The 20,315-nt window shown below is 56.2% G+C and overlaps 1 protein-coding gene across 4 annotated transcripts in view; it reads left to right on the plus strand.

Moving 5' to 3' along the window:
• FAM53B (family with sequence similarity 53 member B) overlaps positions 1-20,315 on the plus strand; it is a 119,760-nt gene that overhangs the window by 65,343 nt on the left and 34,102 nt on the right. For all 4 annotated transcript variants that reach the window (XM_028119887.2, XM_028119886.2, XM_028119889.2 and 1 more), the window contains exon 4: positions 1,818-2,596. In XM_028119887.2, coding sequence (XP_027975688.1) covers positions 1,818-2,596 — 779 coding nt within the window. The remainder of the gene's footprint in view (positions 1-1,817; positions 2,597-20,315) is intronic.

Consider the following 20,315-nt stretch of genomic DNA (forward strand, 5'->3'; position numbering starts at 1 on the left):
AGGGGAATTGGACATTTGGTGACTGTCCTGTATTGTTCCCAAGTGGCCTAACTGGGTTTAAGGAAGAGCCCTCTCCTGCATCTCCAGCTTCTGAGGCTGTCTCATGGGAGCAGCCTCTGGGCAGTTCTTCCCGTGTCCCCCGTCCAGGCTCCCAACCCCTTAAGCATGTTTCACGACTGTGGCAGGGTGTCCTAGGTGAAGGAGCGGCACCTTTAGCCCTGATTTGGCCGATCTTTGGCTTGTGAGGCTCCTTTTGAGCCTCACCGGTCCTTCCCTTTGAACCTGTCCAGTAGCTATGGACACGCAGCACAGGGTCAGTCCCTCGCTGTGTCTCTCAGTGTCCTTTGAGAAGTGACCCCTGATCGAGGAGACGGACGTGTGGTCCTTGCTGACTGGCGCATTCATGTGGGTTTCACCGTGGTTTTCTGAGTGGATGGCCCAGCCTGCGTGACTCAGAAACTTGCTGAGGGCAGGCCCAGTGTTGGGCTCCCTGTGGTCCCCCTCGACGCTGTGACATGGTGAAAAGAGCAGGGCGCTGGGGTGGGCCAGCCTGAGTTAGCCTCCAGTCATTTTTCAGCTGTGTGGCCCCAGGCCACTTACCCTCCATACGGAGCGCCTGGCGGGTTCCAGCCGCCATGGGGCATATCTGCTCAGTAATCGATGGCAGTGCTGTGAGAGTCGGTGTGCATCAATCAAACACCTGCCTGAATGTCATTTCAGGTTTTGCTTCTGTCCTGACAACCGACAGACTCAAGCCATAGTTTTCTGTATATTCCCCTGTGTACCGTTCATAAATGTGTGTAGGTTTAAAAATATAGAAACAGGCCAATATGTGGATCCCTGGCAGCACAGGATACGGGTCTCAACTTTGCTTTTGTATTATAAACTTGAATACAAGAACTACGTCAGGTTTATCTGTGTCCTCCTAAGATCCTCAGCACAGTGCCTGGTTCTTCAGTAGAAAAACACCACATAGTTCCTGAATATTTCACTAAAATAAAGGCTCAGGTGCAAAGTCAGCGTTTCCTAGTGGGGTTAGCTTATTTATTCATGTTTTCAAGTAGAGACCTGACGATGTAAGTTTAAAGCATCCCTGTATGTCCGTGCAGCCCAAGACACGCTCCTACAGATTTTACCCATTTTAAACATCATCCATCTCAGTGAGAAATCAAGTGAACGCAAGGAAAGTGCTCCATGATTGGTTGTCATTGGTGACGATGTCGATGTTGCAGAGCATTTTGATGGAGGAGGCATAGCTCAGTAGTTTCCAGTTTCTATTGTCAACAAGTATTCTAGAGGTGGAATTTGGGTGAGCTAACCTGCAGCACTGCCCGCCCCGTTTGACCTTGACCCTCCTAAGTACCAAAAGACTCCTCTTGGGTCATGGTCTTCTGCCAGGGCGTTGAGCCCCAGCTCGAGAGGGGATGGAACAGGCATCCTGCCCCAACTGCTGCAGGCCAGGGGAGGGCTGGGGCAGGCCGGCTTCCCACCTATAAGATGGGAAAGCATCTGGGTGAAAACTGTTGTTTTGCACTTTCCCGGGAGGCAGTGTGGAATGTTGGAAAGGAAGCCGCGCCAGGAGGCCTGGGGGGTACGTGCATCCTGGGCCTCGCTCTGTGCCTCACTCAACACCGTGGGATTCACATTCCCACTCTGAGCCTCTGTTTCTCATCCATAAAGTGAGGTTGGACCGGATGGTTTTAAAGGGCCTTCCTGGCTCTAAAATCCTGTCTAAAATGGGCTCTTGGTTGTGGAGATCGAGGGCTGGCATGGAGGCCTTCTCAAATCCTGTTTTCTCTTTGTCATTTCTGAACCAGAAAATGACAGATGGAGAGACCTGGACAGGAAATGCCCTCTTCAGATTGAGCAGCCGAGCGCCGGCATCTGGGAGTGCCTGCCGGAGAAGTGTCAGGACAGCGCCCTGTGGCACCGGGAGGCTGCTACCGCCTGCGCCGTGACAAACCTGATCAAAGACCTCAGCCTCAGCGACCACAACGGGAACCCCTCAGCGCCCCCCAGCAAGCGCCAGTGCCGGTCACTGTCCTTCTCCGATGAAATGTCCAGCTGCCGGACATCGTGGAGGCCCTTGGGCTCCAAAGTCTGGACTCCTGTAGAAAAGCGACGCTGTTACAGCGGAGGCAGTGTTCAGCGCTATTCCAACGGCTTCAGTACCATGCAGAGGAGCTCCAGTTTCAGCCTCCCTTCCCGGGCCAATGCGCTCTCCTCACCCTACGACCAGGCGGGATTCCACCACCGATTCGGAGGTCAGCCCTGCCAGGGGGCGCCAGGCTCGGCCACCTGTGGACAGGCGGGTGACATCTGGAGCCCCGACCCGAACCCTGTGGGCGGGGGCCGGCTCGACATGCAGCGGTCCCTGTCCTGCTCCCACGAGCAGTTTTCCTTTGCGGAGTACTGTCCACCCTCAGCCAACAGCACACCTGCCTCAACGCCAGAGCTGGCTAGACGCTCCAGCGGGCTGTCCCGGAGCCGCTCCCAGCCGTGTGTCCTTAACGACAAGAAGGTCGGCGTTAAGCGGCGGCGCCCAGAAGAGGTGCAGGAGCAGAGACCTTCGCTAGACCTTGCTAAGATGGCACAGGTAAGAGCCTCAGCCCCGTGGGAGGCATTGCAGGAGCATCTCGGTGCTTACGGGAGCTGCTCCTGGCCCTGGCCCATCCCCATCCCAGGCAGAGGCGGGGCGCCGGTTTCAGAAATGCCCGGAAGTGGGTTATGAGTCCTTGTTTTTTAAGTGCTCTTCAAAGAAAGGTGAAATCAAGGTGGGGTTTTTTGTTTTTTGTTTTTTTTTGTTGTTTTTTTTTTTTTTTTGGTGTCTATTTCTCTCCGTTTAAAATCAGAGATGCTTTTTCCCTGTGAACGCAATGCTAGTGGTATTGGAGCAGACAGATGGTGAGAGGTGGGGTGTTGGGGGGGAGACCATTGTCATCAAGCACTGGTGACCCCCTTCCAGCACTTCACTGGAGCCTCTGTCCCAGGAACCCAGCCCTGCAGTGCAGGCCAGGATTCATTGTCACTCGGATGATGCTGATCCTGAGATCAGGACCGTGGGTCATGGTTTCTCAGAGGGTGAGAGATGGGGGGAAGCACTTACTCATTTGATGAAACTGTTGACAGCACGAGACCATCCAGAAATTGTGATGGCCATCCTCTGTGCCACCTTTGTAAGCATCCTCGCTGTTCACTGTAGGCGAGGCCTCCGGCCACGTGCCCCGTCCCTTGCACTTTATCTTCTGTGTCTTGGAGACCTGCCTTGTGCTAACACTGAGCTCGGGGACTGATTTGAATGAGATGAACGTGGAGTGAGTATACCGTCTATGGGACAGTCTCCAAGCCTGGGTGCCGCCTGTGTTTGGTTCTTACCGAGGAGGCCTGAGCATGACAGTGAGGTTTGGGGACTAGGGTTGGTCCTTGAGACCCATCCAGTGAAGGACGGGTGGGTGTGGGTCTCTCTGTTCTGCGTCTAGAGTCCCTCAGGTGCTTCATGCTGCGGTTTAACTGTTGTCTTTGCTGGTCTTGTTATAGAAGCCTCGGTCACCGGTGGGTGTTAAGGGATGGAACCTGGCTGGCCTTGCTCATGGAGCATGTGGCCATCTCTGGGCAGCCAGGCTCCCATGACCACTCCTCTTTGTGGGCAGAATGGCCTTCCTTCAGTGCCCAGAGCTGCTTTTTCAGCTGGACCTCCTTTTGCTTTAGAATAAAAAGGCCGCTTCTGTTGATGGCATTTCCTTCCTTTCTGTAGCCCCCCTCCCAGCCTAGAGGTCCCCCCGCCAACAAAAGAAGAGGGTCAGGTGTCTCGAGTCTTGAGCATGCACCTGGTCCCAGAGTCCAGACTGTCTGGCCCTTTGCTCCGGAGCCCGGCCCTGGCCTTGGGCAGCTGGAGGACAAGCTCGTGACATGCTGTGCCTTCCCCGTGCCACGGGGGCTCCACCCTCTGCCCCACACTGGCCAGGTTCCGCCACTCCTCCAGGTGGGTCCCTTTCTTTTTCCTGAGTGGTGGACATTCTTTGCTTTACTAGCCAGACAACAATCAAACCCACGTTCATTTACGCTGGACATGCGACTGGAATTTTCCTTCCCTGCAGGAATTTAAATAGGTAAAAAGGCTGGAAAGGTGACAGATTTAGGTGACTTTCTGAGGGAAACCCAGAGCCCTGAGTCCTGGGTGCGATAAATGGCTTCAGTTAAATTTTTAATGTTGAGCTTTTTTTATGAGCTAATAAGCTAGATAGGTAATAAAAACAACTTACACATGTTATTCTGTTTTACTGCCCACAAGCTGGAGGAACAGCACTGGCATCACTAAAGACATTCCCCGTCCTCACTTGGGTAGAAACTGCTTGAAAATATATTCCTCCGTGGGGCTGTGCCCAGATGTGTAGATTGCTTCACTGGCTCCAGGCAGGCCTCCAAGAGCCTGGGGAGGCCGCCCTGATTCCGCCTGCTTTTCTCTAGCCAAGGCCGGGGTAGGGCAGAGTCCGGGGAAAGTGAAGATGGGGCCCCTGGGAAGGGTGTATGCCAGGAGGGGGAGGCTGGAGCCCTGGGGATGGACCCTGAACCACCCCGACCATGCCTCTAGAGCCCCAGCCAGCCCTCTCTCCATGGGGCCTGGCCTGCTGTGGCTCCCCAGCTGGATAATTTATGGCCTCATGGACCTTACTTTTGCAGGAGCTCTGAAAGCCGGGCCTGAGGCCACCCCAGTGCCTTTGCAGAGAGCCCTAGATCCAGCCTGGAACGCGTAGGACCCTGTGCCTGGGAACCCCACGAGCCGAGCCTGTCACCGGTGTCCAGATACCAGTCTCTGTGGGCTGTGGCTTTCTCAGCATTTGTCACTGCCAGGGAGGGAGCAGGGTCTGCGCATCTCTGGAAAGATAGGCTTGCACCCAGGGTCAGCACGGCTCTGTTTCTTCAAGCTGCATCTTGGACTCTTTTTCATAGGTCTTGTGATCTTGGTTTATAAATATTCACTTATTTGGGGGGCGTGAGGGGTGCTAATTGAACATTTCTGTGAAGGAGCCCCTTTGGATGTGTAGATCTGCGACCAGGTGTATGAGATTGGTGCAGAGTGTCTTTTCGGTTGGAGTGCCTGGGAGTTCAGACAAACCCCAGCTTCCTGCAGGCGCTGTCTGGGGCTGCGCACACCTGCCGGCACGTGGGTGAACACGCAGGAGCTTTCCTCTGGCCGTTAGTCAGGGTGCCCAGAGCAAGGGGGCTACCCAGAGCCCCTCCGGCCTTGCCCGTTACAGCCCCTCCCGAGATCCTTCTGGAACATGGTGTTCACTTTTGGGTCTGCATTTGGGGGCTGGGGGGACATCAGCACATCAGAAGGCCTCCAGATGAGCGGCAGGAGGCTGGCGGCCCTGGGCAGACTGCCTCACATCTCTGTGCAGCACATCATTCCACCACCGCAGCCGCTGTTGTTGCTACTGCCCTAGGACTGTCGGGGGGAATAAGGGAGGTAGCGCGCGTGCGCGTGTGATGTGTCAGCGTGTACACGTGCATCTACGGCTGGACGTGCAGATGTGTGTATGTATGAACGTGTGTGTGCATCCACAGCTAGGGAGACGTCTGTGCGTGTCTCGTTGCCAGCCTGCGCGTGCGTGTGTGGCGCGCGCGCACACACGCACACACACACGACCTGGTGCCCTGGCTGGCGTGCAGTGAGTGCTGACGGTTACCATTAGTGTTGCTGCTGCACATCTTGGGAGGGAAGGCATGGGCTCGTTGCAGGCGACTCCAGAGGCGGAACTGGGAGAGAGCGTGAAGGTCCCAGGAGGCACACTCCGTGCACTAGGAGGGCTCCCTTTTTTCTGTATCTGCCTGTCTCTTGCCTTCTGTTTTTCTCCTCCCTCTTCTGCCCTTGCCATTTACTTTTTCTTCTTTGTTCCTCTTCTTGCCTCATCCTTTCCTTTTGAAAATGGGAGGGAGGCCTGCCCTGCAGCTCAGCCCAGCCCGCGGTGAGCTCCGTGCTCAGAGCCAAGGGGTGTGAAGTGGTGATGGAGTCGGAATCACTACCGCGAGAGGAGACATGGTCCTGGGAGCCCACAAGCGGCCCTGCCCCTTCCCGGCGCGCAGCTGTCCAGACAGCGGGCAGCAGCGGCCCGCTTGGGCAGTGAGGCCAGGGCGCAGAGGGTCCGGGGGTAGCAATTGCTTTCAGACTGTCTTTGCTCATGTCTTCTTTTTTTTCTTTTTTTTTAAAGATTTTATTTGTTTATTTGACAGAGAGAGAGAGAAAGTGAGAGAGGGAACACAAGCAGGGGGAGTGGGAGAGGGAGAAGCAGACTCCCCGCGGAGCAGGGAGCCCGATGCAGGGCTCGATCCCAGGGCCCTGGGATCATGACCTGAGCCGAAGGCAGATGCTTAACGACGGAGCCACCCAGGTGAGCCACGTTGCTCACGTCTTCTTAAAACCTCAGTACCCGGATCGTGGGCAGGGATGCTGAACGAGGCTGCAGGTGCCCCAGCCATCTGGCTCCGGAGTGAGAGAGGGTGGTTGCAGAGAGGAGGGCACCCCAGTGGGAGAAACGCCGCCAGGACCCAGCCCAGGAAGGCCTGTCCCGTCCTCTTAATAGTCACTGCAACCCCTCAGCTCTGGGAGCAGCGGCTTGAAGGCAGCCCGGAGGGGCAGTCGTGCCTGTCCCCGCCCAGGTCACATTTTGCTGACCTCCCTCTCAGCTTTCCCCACGTGACCCCTTCTGCCTGGTGTTTTATGTGAAGCCGAAGCCTTCTTTGCAGAATGACAATGTGTGTCATTGAGAGCAGGGCCCAGCCTGAGCATAGGAGTTGTTTACTAGCGGGACCTTTGCTGACATGATTTGTTACTGCTTCTCTGAGACCTGGCTTGACTACCGAGCGTTGGTTGACTCCCAGCGAGACCTGAGCTATGCATGGCCATTTAGACACAGATCACATGTGTGTGAGCAAAGATCTCAGAAAAAAGCAGCAGTTAAAGAGATTACCCACGGAACGCCGTGCCCCTGGGCGTCCCAGTCTTGCTGTATTTTTAATTCCAAGCTGGTCAGCTTGCAAGAGCAACAAATTGTATTTCTCAACAGTGCTTCAAACAGAAGCGAGACATTTGTGAGGAGGGGTCGGGATGCTGAAACAGAGGTTTGATTGATCACAGCTGCCCACACACTGAGTCCTCAAACCTCCTGGAGCAAGCCCCAGAACAGGCAGCAACTGTTGTGGTAGCAGATGTGTGAGGGGCCCAAGCAAGCTGGTGGGGGGCGGCGCGGGGTAGGGGAGCAGCACGAGGTTAGAAGCTCTGCCGAGGCTGGTCCAGGGTGAGTCCGGGAGACGAGTCTGGGACAGCCCGGTTGGCTGGGGCTGTGGGGGCTCTGAGGGGTAAGGAGTTGCTTGCTGGAAGCCGTCAGGGGTATCGCAGATGCTCATCGGCAACCCGTGGCTCTTTGTTGGCAGGCCATCCCTGGGTCAGCCTTCTACTCTCCTCCCTGCTTGCCAGTTGGGGTTGCCTTTCACCATGTGGGGTGGCCCTTCACACCCCTGGCTGCAAGACCGCCCTGCTCAGGCAGCCCCGGCAGCCCCAGCCAGCTGCGCTTTTCCTTGGCCAAGTCCCTGGGCTCGGGCCTGGCATGCCCAAGCCTTCAGGGCCTCCTCCTGTCTGCACTGCCCCCGGCCGGCTGCGCTGCTGGTTTTCGTTTTCTGCTGCCTTGTACCCGTAGACCCTTCCTGTTGGCTTGGGGAACCACACTGACGGCAGACAGAGGCACTCAGCGAAGGATCGCCCCTTATGGCACAGAGTACAGGTGGTCATAGAAAGCCCGGGATTGCTAATTGGAATGAAATCAATGCTAAATAAAAGGAAACAATCAGAATGCGTTTGAACAAAGGAAGAGAGTCTTTTAAGACTTGGATTGTCAGAGGGGCGCCTGGGTGGCGCAATCGGTTAGGCGTCTGACCGTAGATTTTGGTTCGGGTCATGATCTCAGGGTCGTGGGATCAGGCTCCGTGTTGGGCTCTGCGCTCAGCTCAGGGTCTGCTTGTCCCTCTCCCTCTGCTCCTCCCCCTGCTCACGCTCGCTCTCTCTTTCTCAAATAAATAAATAAAATCTTAAACCCAAAAAAACAAAAAACTTGGACCATCAAGGGCTGGTTGGCCAGGGGTGGCAGCTCTGGGTGCTGATCCAGCATGTCTGTTCCGTGCTCCTGACAGACATTGCTAATCGATTGTAGCAGTCTTTCTGGTTGAACTGGGAGGCCTCAGACTCCATCCGTCTATGATCTTGGCAGCCACTGCTGATTGATCTGCCCTTTGTCAGTCTCTTCATTTGAGGGTGAGGCCTCTGGAGTCCCAGGGGAGTCGGTGACTTGCCCAAAGCCACGTGGTTCTTTAGGACCCTGGGAGGGCTGGAACCTTGGCCTCCTGACTCTGGGTTCAGTGCTCCCCCGCTGCTGTGATTTGTCCTCCACGACGAGGATGGCCCACTTGGCCTTTCCAGGTAGGCGGCCCTTACAGGACCTAGAGGGTGGGGAGGTGAAAGCATAAGTTCTGGAATCAGAAAGGGGCTCGGTTTCCCTTTCTGCCACTTTTGTGCTGTGTGCCTTGGGCAAGTCAGTCACCCTCTGTAGGCCTCCATTTCCTTGTCTGTAAAATGGGAATGGCAGTTCCTGTTTCTCATGCGTGAGGGGAGGAGTCAGGCGGTGTGGATCCGGCCAGTGGCTGGCCCTCCAGTGAACATCAAAGCTGCACCCTGCAGCTGGTCTCCTGTTGCTCTGGTCCTGGGCGTCAGCAGGGCTCGCCGCTCCTGGGAGAAGTGGTGTCAGCATGAGGCCGGGGTCCTGCCAGCCGTGGTGAGGGGGGAGGGCCGAGCCAGAGACTAGTTTCAGTTCTGTCCGGGGTTTCTTTTCTGTCAGAAATAGGCCTGTCAGTAACAGTGCAGCACCCCGACGGGGGTTCTCACAATTCAGGGAAACCCCTGTGCAGACGCTTGGATCACTCCTTGCTGTCCCTAGTTGCAGCCACCAGGTTGCATAAGCAATCCGCTTCAGGTCACTCGGATTGGGGCCGAGTGTTGACACAATAACTTTGATCTCCCCGGGAAAAAGAAAAGTAGAAGGAGTTCAGCTGGGGACATGCCAGCAAGGCAGCGTTTAGTGCCACTCGGTGATTTTCCACACTTTAATTGTGGGCCTTTCTGAGCCAAAAGGTGTCTTAGAAGATGTGAGGCAACAAAGCTCTGGGTGCCCTGGGCTTTCTGGAGGGCCTCTGCTTTGGAAGCCAGTCGTCCAGGTGGGAGCCCCTCTGGCTCCCCCGTTGTGCTTGGAGCGTCCTCAGCTGCCAGGCCCTGCTCTGGTCCTGGGCGCAGAGGCCTGCGAGCTAGGGGCCCTGTCCTCTGGAGGCCAGCACGCCTGAGGACCTCTCTAGGCCCACTCCATGGAAGCCAGAGTGGGAAGGGCTGTGGGTCAGGTGGTCCTTGCCTTTTTGACTCGTTCAACTCCAGGGGCCCACAGGGGAGGGTTTCGAGAAACCCTGTGTTGCCCCCCACCAGCCCGCTGAAGAAGAAGCAGACTGTGGGCTGAGATGTGGGGAAACAGAAGGCTGGTGGAGAACAGGACCTTGGCCTTGCCCGTGCCTCATCCTGGGCAACTTACTTGACCTCTTGGCACCTGTTTCCCCATCGTCGAGGTGGGGTAGCAACATCTTCGCTTGTTGTGTTGCTGGCAACGTGACACACTCGTGTGTGCCCAGGTTAAGCCCTCGGTAAGAGTCAGCTGTCATCGTTGCTACCGGCAGCCACATTTTAGGAGTAGGGAGAGAATTTGTTAAAAAGAAGGAGCTGCTGTTCATCGAATGTGAGCTGTCCTCACTGTGGGGATTCTTTGTCTCTGCCGCTCAGGTCCTCAGCCATATTTCTGCTCCCCAGAAGAGGGCCTGGAGCCCAGAGGCTTCTGTGGCTGGTCCGAGGGCCCGACTTGAGTTGTTGAGTTGCCTTGTTGGGGTTTGGACCTAGGGCTCTGGGTCTCCAAGGTTGGGGTTTTGCCCAGCTGCCGCGTGGTAGATGCTTCCTGTAGCACAGGCGAGACGAAGCGTGGCCTGTTATTGGGAGCGTGGCTCCAGACTCCACAGTCTGGAGTTAGAAGACCCGGATTGAGACCCAGTTCTGCACCTCACTGTGCTGTGACTGTGAGCCCGTCGTCTTGCTTCTTTGAGCCCTGGGTTTATGACCGTGTGTGCTTGTGCGCAGGCACGGCCAAGAGAGACTGAAGCTTCGTGGGCCCCTCTCCAGGGTCTGAATCTGTGGGTTTGGGCCAGGGCCCCTGGTGCCACACAGTACTTCGGGAACTCCCCAATGGAGCAGGGCTTGGGATCAGCAGAGCTGGGCACAGGTCTGGCGACTCTGCAAAGGCCAGGGATGGGCTTATCTCGTGTGGAGACAGCATCAGGAGTCAAGGCCCCTCAGTCAGGAGGCCTTGGGTCAGCCTGGATATGGAAAAGTGTGACCTGGAGAAGGGGTTCCAGAGCCCAGTTTTCTAACTTCCAAGTCCTTGGATGGGCCCCTGCTGAGTCATTGTGCCAGCAGAGCAATGGCATCCCTACCCGGCAGTGAACCTTCCTGAGCACCAGGGAGGACTTGGCGTTGACCTATGCTGAGCTGGGGACATAGCTGCCTTAGAACTGTCCGGAAAAATAGCTAACATGCAGCGTTGGACATTTGTGAGGCAAGTCCCTGTGCGTGAGTTCTTAAAGGCAGCTTCCGAGTCCCTACTCATCATCCCAAGTCTGGGGTTGGGGGCAGAGTGAAGGAGCAGAACCCAGTGGGACTGCTTATGCCCTGTCCAGGTGCTGTGTGTGCTAGGTGTCTCAGGCTCGTGGGAGCCTTTGAAAGAGGCCAGGCTTCCAGAATGTTCTCACAGGAAATTAGACTCAGCCTCACGAGGGAAATAAGCCACAAGGCAGCCCTGGAAGAGCTCGGGGGTGAGATGGGGGGGGGGGTGGCCACAGGAGAAGCACAGGTGCAAAGGTCGGAGTCAGGAGGGGCTGGGAGGAGCCCCGGTGTGGCTGGAATAGAGTGAAGGAGGGAGCAAGGGGCCCAGCATAGGGGCTTCCTCAGTAGGCACTCCCAAGTCCTCTGGCTTTTATTCTGAGTTCAAGGAGGGGGGCATCAGAGAGTTTTAAGCAGGGGGGCGACAGTACCCTGGAGAAAGCTCCTTCTGGCGGGGTGAGCCACACAGACTGAGGGCTGTGGGGAGACAAGAGGCCATGGGCAGATGATAGTGGGCGAGCCCACGGTGCGGGCAGTGCACGTGTTGATCTGTGTCTGAGGCTCAAACACTCTGGAGATGTACAACAGGCCTGGCCAATGGCTTCATCTTGTCATTAGCTTCCAAGTCACCAGAGTCACGGACCTCAGTGGGCAGAGAATCTATCGCCTTAATCCCCGAAGACCGCTTCCTTTGAACTACTCAGTTTAGTGTATGCTGGATGTAAGTCTGTCTTGGTTTCTGGCCCGCAGCCTTCACTTTGCCAGTATATCTTCTCGGTCTTTTCTCAGTAAAAGGGAAGTCTAGTCGATCACTGCGATTCCTTTGGTTTCTGCAAGCCCCCTTGAAGCCATCCCACCCCCAAATCCTTGTGTCTCGGTGCTTTGCCAACCCAGGCTGTCTTTCCCTGCTGTGGAAACTCGATTCCTACCCTGTCCCTGGACCTCTGACTCCTGTGCCGAAGCTTCTCAGCCCTTGCCCGCTCGAACGTGGGTGCCACTCTGGCCATGGGCCAGGGAAGGCTGGGGGCAGCTTAGGGCCACAGGAGGATTCTCTTACAGGTTTGAGTGCTTGTCACACTGGATCCCGCTTCAGCTGTGCCACATCTGGTCTGTTTACAGCAGCTGGGGCAGCAGCTCTGGAAAATGTGGCATCTGTGGTGGTCTCTGTGAATCTACTAACAGCCTGTAATCCCAGCCCAGCCGGAAAGATGCAGGGGACGGGGATGCTTGACAGACCTGGAGGGATTTTGGCATTCCCCGCCCTCTTCCTGCTTCCTTATTGGGGATGCGGGGGTAACACCTCCTGGGAAGGAGCCTTTGGCAAGGCTGTTGGGCTGAGAGAGCCCCCAGGAGGGTGGGAGATTGGGAAGCCGAGAGAGGTATCACTGAGATGGACATGTGCTTAATTATGAGCCAGGCCCAGAGCCCACACATCTGACACGAGCCTGTGCCTCTGCCCAGTGCAGCCACTGGTTTTCACGGGGCCAGCACAGGATGGAAGCTTACTTTCGCCCCTTTGGCAGCACAGCCCTCCACTGTCCTAAGCATGGCAGTGACATAGAATCTCCCCTGTGGACGTGGGCCATTTATTTACAACATTTTTGCAGTATCAGCCGTCCTCAATTACTGCTGCTTCTCTCAACATTGGGCCACAGTTGAGAACGAAAGAAAGCAAATGCCACGCAGGAGGGCAGGCCCTCTGCTGCTGTCCCAGGCCGGCGGGAACTTGGTTCGACTGGACTTGGAGTGGGTGGTAATTGCCTATGTAGGGCCAAATGATTAACAATGCCTCCTTTGAAAGTTGGGCATAGTAGTGCTCTTGGATAACTCTTTTTGCGGGGTGGGGTGGGGGGAGAGGGGTGGCTTTCTTTTCTGTCTTGGAAAACAAAAGAAATGGTTGCTTCCAGAATACAGCGCAATGACCAGAAGCTCCATTCGCGAGCAGTAGCAGTGAGCTCACATCAGTAATATGTCACCAAAGGCCACCAGGCACCAACCCTTTCCTGAGATAGTGCAGGGCCTTCTAATGCATTTAATCTGCGTGGAGCGGGTGGTAGCGGTGGTGGGGGCCGCAGCTGCTTCCTCGCCAGAGCTCTGTGCACGGAGAGCGTGCGGAAGGCTGCCTGCAGCAGCCAGGGCCCCGGCAAGGGACAGAAACCAGCTGTATGTCCACAGAGGGGTCACCGTGAGCAGTTGTTAATTGGGTTTCTGGAGAACCAAGAAGCCAAGACATGAACACCAGATATCATGGAGGAAGCAACTGCAGGAAGCTGCTCCCGCCCCGGCGAGGGTGACAAAGGCAAGAGGCCGTGGTTCTGCAAGCTGCAGAGCTTGGAGGCCCCAGGGCCCAGGACCCGCCGGGGCTGGGGGCAGGAAGCACGGTGCGGCTGCTTCTGCACATGTCAGGAAGGCTGCACGCTGCAGCCTCAGCTGTCGTGCACGGGACAGAGGGCCCTGCCGGGTCAGGAACCGGGCTGGTGACGGTGACAGCCACAGGAGACAGGCAGAAGATGCAGCCCCCCTCCCAGTGCTCCTGTTGGCAGAGCCGCGAGGGGACCAGATGGAAGAGCTGGCCCCCCACCCCACCGCTGCTGGGCTCGGAGGCCAGTCGGCCTGGAACTGAGCCCCGGACTCTGGGGTCCTCCAGAGCTGCTGTGGGAATGTCTGCCTTCTTCCTGCCGCACGGTTCTGGGCCGAGCGTGGTCTCTCTGTACCACCTAGCATCCCAGAACTAGGGGTGCATTCTCGCTCCTCCGCTCTTTCCCTCCTTGTCTCACGTGGTGTCTGATGAGTGCCTGGCACTCAACGAGGCCCCGAGGATATCTCTGGAAGCCACACACAATTATCATTTTCATATAAGCTGCTTTCTAGAAAGGGGGTAGATAATAAGCAGGCAACAGGCCAGAAAATTTCAGGTGGCGGTAGGTGCTATAAAGAAAATAAAACAGGCTGGATGTGGATGCCAGGTGGGAGGAGAGGCGGTGGATGTGGCCAGCGTTAGGTCGGAGTGACCGGGCGGCCACTCGGGAGGTGACCTAATGACCTTCAGCCATGCACAGGTGGTGAGGGAGAGCATCCTAAGTAGAGGGAAGAGCAAGCACAAAGGTGGGGAGGTGGGATGGGCTTGGCAACTTCAGGGTAAAGCAAACTGGTGTGAGGGGGATCCTGAGCGAGGGGGTTGCCCAGGAGGGGCTGCGAGGGGTCGGCGGGGCCAACTCAGGTGGGCCTCGCAGGCTGGGGAAAGGAGTGGGTCTTTGTGCTTAGTCCGGGGGAAAGCCATCAGGTTCCCGAGAAAGGATCGGATGTCATTTGCTAGGTCTGAGACCCTCTGAATCCGCTGCCTTGGGGATCTGGTCTCAGAGGCCCCCGGGAGACCAGAGTGCAAACAGGGCAAGAAGGCATGTAAACGTTCATCAGGGGAAAAAGGAGGATGACCGACTTTGTCCTTGGGGAGGGAAACCAAGTCAGATATGGCTTCCTTTTCCTCTCAGGAACCAAGAAAGCCAGAGCAGTAAGACTCTAGGGCTTTCTGCATTGGTTTGGGTCACTTGCCTGGTCAGCCTGCTGCCGACACTGTCCCTTCTCCCTGGGAATTTGGACAGCATGGTTCATGCTGGGAACCTTTAGCCGGAGACCCGGCCCCACCCCCTGAAAGTCTGGTGAATGTACAGATGCAGCACTGATCTCTCGCCATGGGTGACCGTGTGCTTGCAATGCCTACGTGTCCCCATCCCCACCTCCCTTGTGGGTCAGAGACAGGATTTATGTTTGTGGTGTTCCGTGTTGTCTTCATCACAGTTCCTGGAAAGTGGGGATTACTGTCCCCATTTTGCAGAAGGGACTGAGGTTCCGAGTGGCCCCCAAGCCTCCAGGGCCTGGCATGCCTGCAAGGTCCATGCTTGTTCCAGTTTCCGTCCCCATCAGGGGCCCTGGGCAGAGCTCAGGGTGCCAGGCCCTTCCCACCTTGGGTATCTGCACAGAGGGTTGGAGCCAGTTGGGGTTGGTGTCACGGAGGTGAAGATGGGCTGGGAGCAGGTCTTCCTTCCTCAGCTGTGGTAGGTCCTTGGTGGGACAGGTCGGCTCTGGACACGCAGGGCTCTCTGGTTTGAGGACAGTGACGTGGATGGGCTCAGAGGTCCGTGGCCAGTTCTGGGATGGCCGCTGGGCTCTCACGTGACATGGCCAGGAGAGCCTGATCTGGCCCCCACTCCGCCAGCTGTTGGAACTGTCTAGACGATCTGAGGTGACAGTTGTCACCGTTCTGGATGAAGTAGGCTACAGTGGATTATTACTGAAACCTGAGACCATTTCGAAGCAGCAACAGGGTGCAGCGCCCAAATGGGGGCACTGACGGTGGCCTCGATGGAGCTCAGGAAGCTGCGTGATGCTTGTGGCTCGGCCTGAGATGGTGTGTGGAGAAAATGAAGGGCCTCTCCCTCTGTGGACCTTCCCCACTGCCCCAGCCCCAGGCCCTAGAGAGACCCACGGTGCAGGGTGCTGCTGGCTGTGAGGCTAGGCCCACAACCTGCCAGCCTGGCGAAGGAAAAGAGCAGGGGCGAGTACGGTCCTCACCCCAGGTTTTGGGACCCTGGTGGTGGGGCTCTCTGGAGGCCACACATCCAGGGGCGCTGGCCTTGGCTTTGCTTCGGTCTGCTGGGGCCTTCTCTGCTTCCTCTGGGGTTTTAGGTGGAACAGAGGGGAGCCAGGAGCCTCTCAGCCTGTGCTGGGGGGTTATAGGGAACGCCCTCATCACACAGCAGGACCATGGAGGGCCCAGGCCCAGTGTCTGTGGAGTTCTATGTGCGGTGTGACTTACTATTGTATAATAGATTCAGTATTCTAACTAGCGCTCTGCCAGGTGGACCCCTGGGGCCTCCTAAGTGTGTGTGGTGGGGAGCGTTCATAACTCTGCAGCTATGGCCAGTGTCTTCCAGGAGAGGTGACCATTGTCACCTCAGACCATCTAGATCAGGGATCGGCAAACCACAGCCCATAGGCTGTTGCCTGTTTTTGCAAATAAAGTTTTATTGGCACATAGCCATGTCAGCTTATTTAGTAAATTGCCTATGGCCGCTTTCATGTTAAAACAGAGACTGGACGGGCCACAAAGCCTAAAATATTTACCGTTTGGCTCTTCTTGCCAGCCCCTGATCTAGATGGCCCCGTGCCTTAGTTTCCCCATATGGAAAGCAACTGGAATTTGTCTGTCAATTTCTCACTGAAAGCTAGTCATAGAAAGGGCCCCGTTACTGTTACCCTGGCGGTCAGGAATGTGGGGGTGATGTAACGCGGCCCACCCGATTGTCTAAAGCTCTGCTGAGCCGAAACTTGGCCCCTGCGTGGCCTTTTCCTGTGCTCCTCAAGTGGCGAATAAGCACACGGTGATGGAGAGGGAGCAGCGGAAAAGGAGCGGCCAGAGTTTGTGAGTTTTGGCTAACCGGGGCCCTGGCGTCAGACCGAGTCGTTCAGCGTATCTCAGGGCACAAAAGCGTGATTTTTTTTTTTTTTTTTTTTTTAAATAAAACTGCGTTCTCACCGTGGCGTTGCTCTGGAAGCGTGTGCTGGGTTGCCTGGCCGGTCCCAGCGCTCTCATCTCTTCCCCGCTGCTCGTCTGTTGCTGCCATTGCCTGAGAAGCGTGGGCCAAAGTGAGGATTGTTCATTTCCTTCTGCTTTCACTCACTGCCTGCATTTTCTCCCATCCCTCGAAGAATTTTGGTGAGGCTGTTCCTCTCAGTCTGGTAGAACAAAACTCCGATGCAGTCAGTGGGGGGGTGGGGGCGGGGTGGCCCTGGGGTTCTCGTCATTCAGGACAAACCCCTAGAAAGTTCACCCTGGCCAGGGATCCAGAAATCTCTCTGCTGGCCAGATGTGTCCTGGCCCCGGAGGCAGACAACCAGCTCGGAAGTTGCTAGAGGATATTAACTTTGTGGTAACAGAACTTGGCCCAGCGAGGTGGTTTTGGAGCAGCGTTGTGAAATAAGGGAGGGATGACTGCTCTGACATTTAAAGGCCTCCGCTGGCCATGCTTTTATCCTGTGCTCCACCCCAGAGTCAGTCCACAGAGGCTGGCCTGTTCCAGGGCTGCCACCGCCCCGCGCCTGGGAGGCCCGCAGGAGCCCGCACAGAGCCAGGAGGCTGTGGCCTGGGCTGGAGCATCTTTGGGGACCCAGGAATGTGGTTAGAAAGTCCTCCGCGTGACCAAGAACCACTTCCACCATTGCTCTTGGCGCGAGCCCTGCTGCGGAGCGGACGATGAGGGAGGGAGGGAGGGAGGCCGATGATGAGTGCACATCTCCCTGCTAAAGAAAGCTGCTCCCCGTGCGCCCCCTTCTTCCCGCCTGGGGCTGTGGGGCGGCCGCGCCGTGGGCCGCTCTGCACAGACTCTAAGGGTATCCGTATGCAGAGCAGCAGGTTAGGGTCACGATGTTCCAAGGAGGAGTTCAGCTTCACATTTACAGGCTGCACAGGTTCTGCAAGTGCTGTCAACTAGGCTAAGCTTCTACTGTGTGTGGGACGCTGCGGTGAGTGTGCATCAGCCACCGTCTCGAGCTGAGCGAGGCGCGTGCTACCCTGAGCCCTGCAGCAGCATTCTGGGGCTCTGAGAAAGACTGGGTCACCAGGATGAGGCTGCAGGCACTTCTCTGACCCTCACTGCCACCCGTCGGTCCGAGCTCTCTTGATGCTCAGTCAACCCCCAGGACACAGGTACCCTTTTGGTCACACCGCTCACCACTGAGGACGGGGTAGCGGAGACTTGGTGCATAACTTGCCCGCGGCCACAGGACCGGTCCCCGGCAGGTGTGGGACTTGAAGCCGGCAGGTACGGTTAGGATTGTGTGCCGAGCCAGTGCGCACCAGGCAGCCTCCGGAGGCCCAGGAAGCAGGGTCTGAGGGAGGAAGGCTGGAGAAGATTGCACAGGCGGGGATGGAAGCGTAGGTGGAAGGGAGGAATGCAGTCCTGGAGTGCTGCCACCGGCAGCTTGTGCCCGTAGCTCCCGCCCCTGGCTTGTGGGACGAGGGCAAGGTAAGTTTGTCAGAGTGCCTAGCCCGTTGCCGGGAACTCATGTGCACCTTTGTGCCCGTCTCCTGAGGTGGGCTTTGCAGACTCTCACTCTGTGCTGGACTTGTACAGAAGCTTCTCAAAGGTCTAACCCAGTGACACAGGTCTCAGAAAGGTGACGCTTCTCTGAGCAGGGACATGCTGTGTCTCCAAGAGGGGGTGGAGAACGCAGCATTTTGCATGCACGTGTGGGGACCGACCCCTTGGCAGAGCAGCTTCTGAGAAGCACCATTAACATATTAGCAGGACTGGGCCTGTGGCAGTAGGTGGGAGGGGACCCACTCGACATCTGTTCTGGGGTCCGTGACCTGGAACCCCTGCAGAGGTGGCCTGAAACCTCCCAGGGGGGTGCACAATCGGGCAGCACCGAAGATGGCCAGGCCTTCACGGTTGCCCGGTAGGGTCCTGATTCCTGAACATACCAGTGCGTTCTTCAGTTTCACATCTAGCAGAGCCATTTCCCCAGGCTCCTGCTGGCCCGCCCCTTCCCCTTGCACTGACCTCGTTCTTTGACTTTGGGAGAGAAGTCACCACTCGTGACCCAGACATCTCCAGAGTGCCCACCCAACCCGTGGCCTCTGTACTATTTGTGGTTTAGTAGGACAGCTGCTTTCAGTGGCCAGGCAGGAAAAGGGGCAGAGAGAAAGGAGCCCTCAGGTCTGCTGGGAGGCTGTGGAGCAGGCTGGCTGAGAGCAGGGCCTTGAGAAGCAGACAGAGCTGGTTGCAGATCTAGCTGTGGGACCCTGAGCCTCCGTTTCCTCATCTGTGAAGTGGGTCTGGTAATAGGGAGTTAAATGAAGTGACGTTTCTCTCACATTGGGGATGTAAGGCTTAATTCTTGGCACATAGCAATATTCTTGTTGGAGTAGGGGCAGACGCTTCTATATGAATGCAAATGATTTCTAGATTCGTTTAAATTGATTGTTTCTTTTGCTTACAAAATTGATGCATACATGTAAAAGAATTCAAAGTTTGGAAGGTGAAAAACATTACCGTTCAGAAATGTAAAAACACAGAAAGTGAAATCCTTCTGGAAATTCCTTCTGGAATCCACCCCAGAGGCAGCCAGCACTAAATGTCGTGGTTCTCAGTCCTTTCTTCTCTAAACGCTGTGACACTGAGTGGGGACTCTTGACGCTCCTTCCAGCCCCGTGAGCCTGTGGACTCTGCAAGTTCAAAGGCACTGTGGAGCTATGACAAGAAATAAGAGTTTGAAAAAAAAAAAAAAGAAATAAGAGTTTGTTCCTTTAAAAGGGAAAAATGAAAGAAACAGTCCTTATTAAAACAAAACACATGAGCTTAGCACCAATTTCTCGCTCTATCCAATAAGAAAAGCAGACACATAGTTTAAAAAAAAAAAAAAGTCACCACAAAATTCTTGGCCCAGCGCAAAATAGAATTGAATTCTTTTAGGCTCTTTGGTCCAAAGTCTGTGGTGAATGTGTTGACTCTCTGGGACCCTGAGTTTGTAATAATGCAGATTCCCGTTAGCGACACAGAAATACTCCGCTGGCTTCGACAGCACGCCTCACATGGTTTGGTTAAGCCGCCGCCCGGCCAGGGGCTCGGTGGCCCAGCGGCTGCTCCAAACACAGTGTGACCAGATGTTCCCAGGCTGTCTGAGCACAAGAGCCGTTTCCAGCATGGGCCCCCTCCCACAGACTGGAGCAGGGGTTCCTCCTGGGCAGGGCCCTGCTGGTGCTTTGGTTTTTCTTCTTGATTAGTTTGCCTGTGCCTTTGGGGAGCTGGCTTGACTTATTTTCTCGAAGTAGCCCATTCGGTTTTAGGGCAGTGGTGCCGGGAATGCCTGCCCACCTATCACAGCGGTGCCCCTGGAGCCCGAGACCCCATGCTCATTCAGGACATGCTCAGTCGTGGGGCCTGCTGTGTGTCCACACTGCCTGTGCACACTGGGGTGTGCATTTTGTGTGAGAAAACCCAGAATGTGCCTACATAACGTCTGCTCTCAGGCTGTCAGGCCTGGCTCTACGCTAGGGGTAGAACCTGGGCTTCCACCTGAGTTTCCTTCATACCCACGTAGGACCCATGTCTGGTCTGTCTCTCTCACCTTTCATTCAATCCAGAACCTCTCTCTGGGTTCCTGTTGTATGCTGGGCACCTCAGGGCAGGAAAACTAGAAGCCAGACCCAGATCCCCGCCCTCTGTACGGATTCTTTTCTGGGGCCAGTGCTGTTGGGTGTGTATCTAGTGTGTATAGGTGCTGCTCTCGCCACTAAGGACACAGTGTGGGGCAGGATGGCCACAGGCCCTGGTCTCCAGAAGCTTCCCCCTCGTGTGGGTAGATAGACAATCAGCAGGAGCGAAGACGGTTGTGTCGGACATAGTGCTGCACAGCCATGCAGTATGGCCGATGTGGGAGAGATGGCGGGTGGAGAAGCAGAAGGACCTTCCGTGGGGAAGGGTGGCGTGAGTGACCCCAGAGGCTGGGGCAGGGGACAGGGTCAGGGACTACACCTGGGCCAGCCCCAGCTCTACCACTAAGCAGTGCTCCAGAT

This window comes from Eumetopias jubatus, unplaced genomic scaffold, assembly GCF_037043125.1.
Source record: "Eumetopias jubatus isolate StellerSeaLion01/CBP00866 unplaced genomic scaffold, mEumJub1_p1.0 scaffold_17, whole genome shotgun sequence".
Classification (NCBI taxonomy): Eukaryota; Metazoa; Chordata; class Mammalia; order Carnivora; family Otariidae; genus Eumetopias; species Eumetopias jubatus.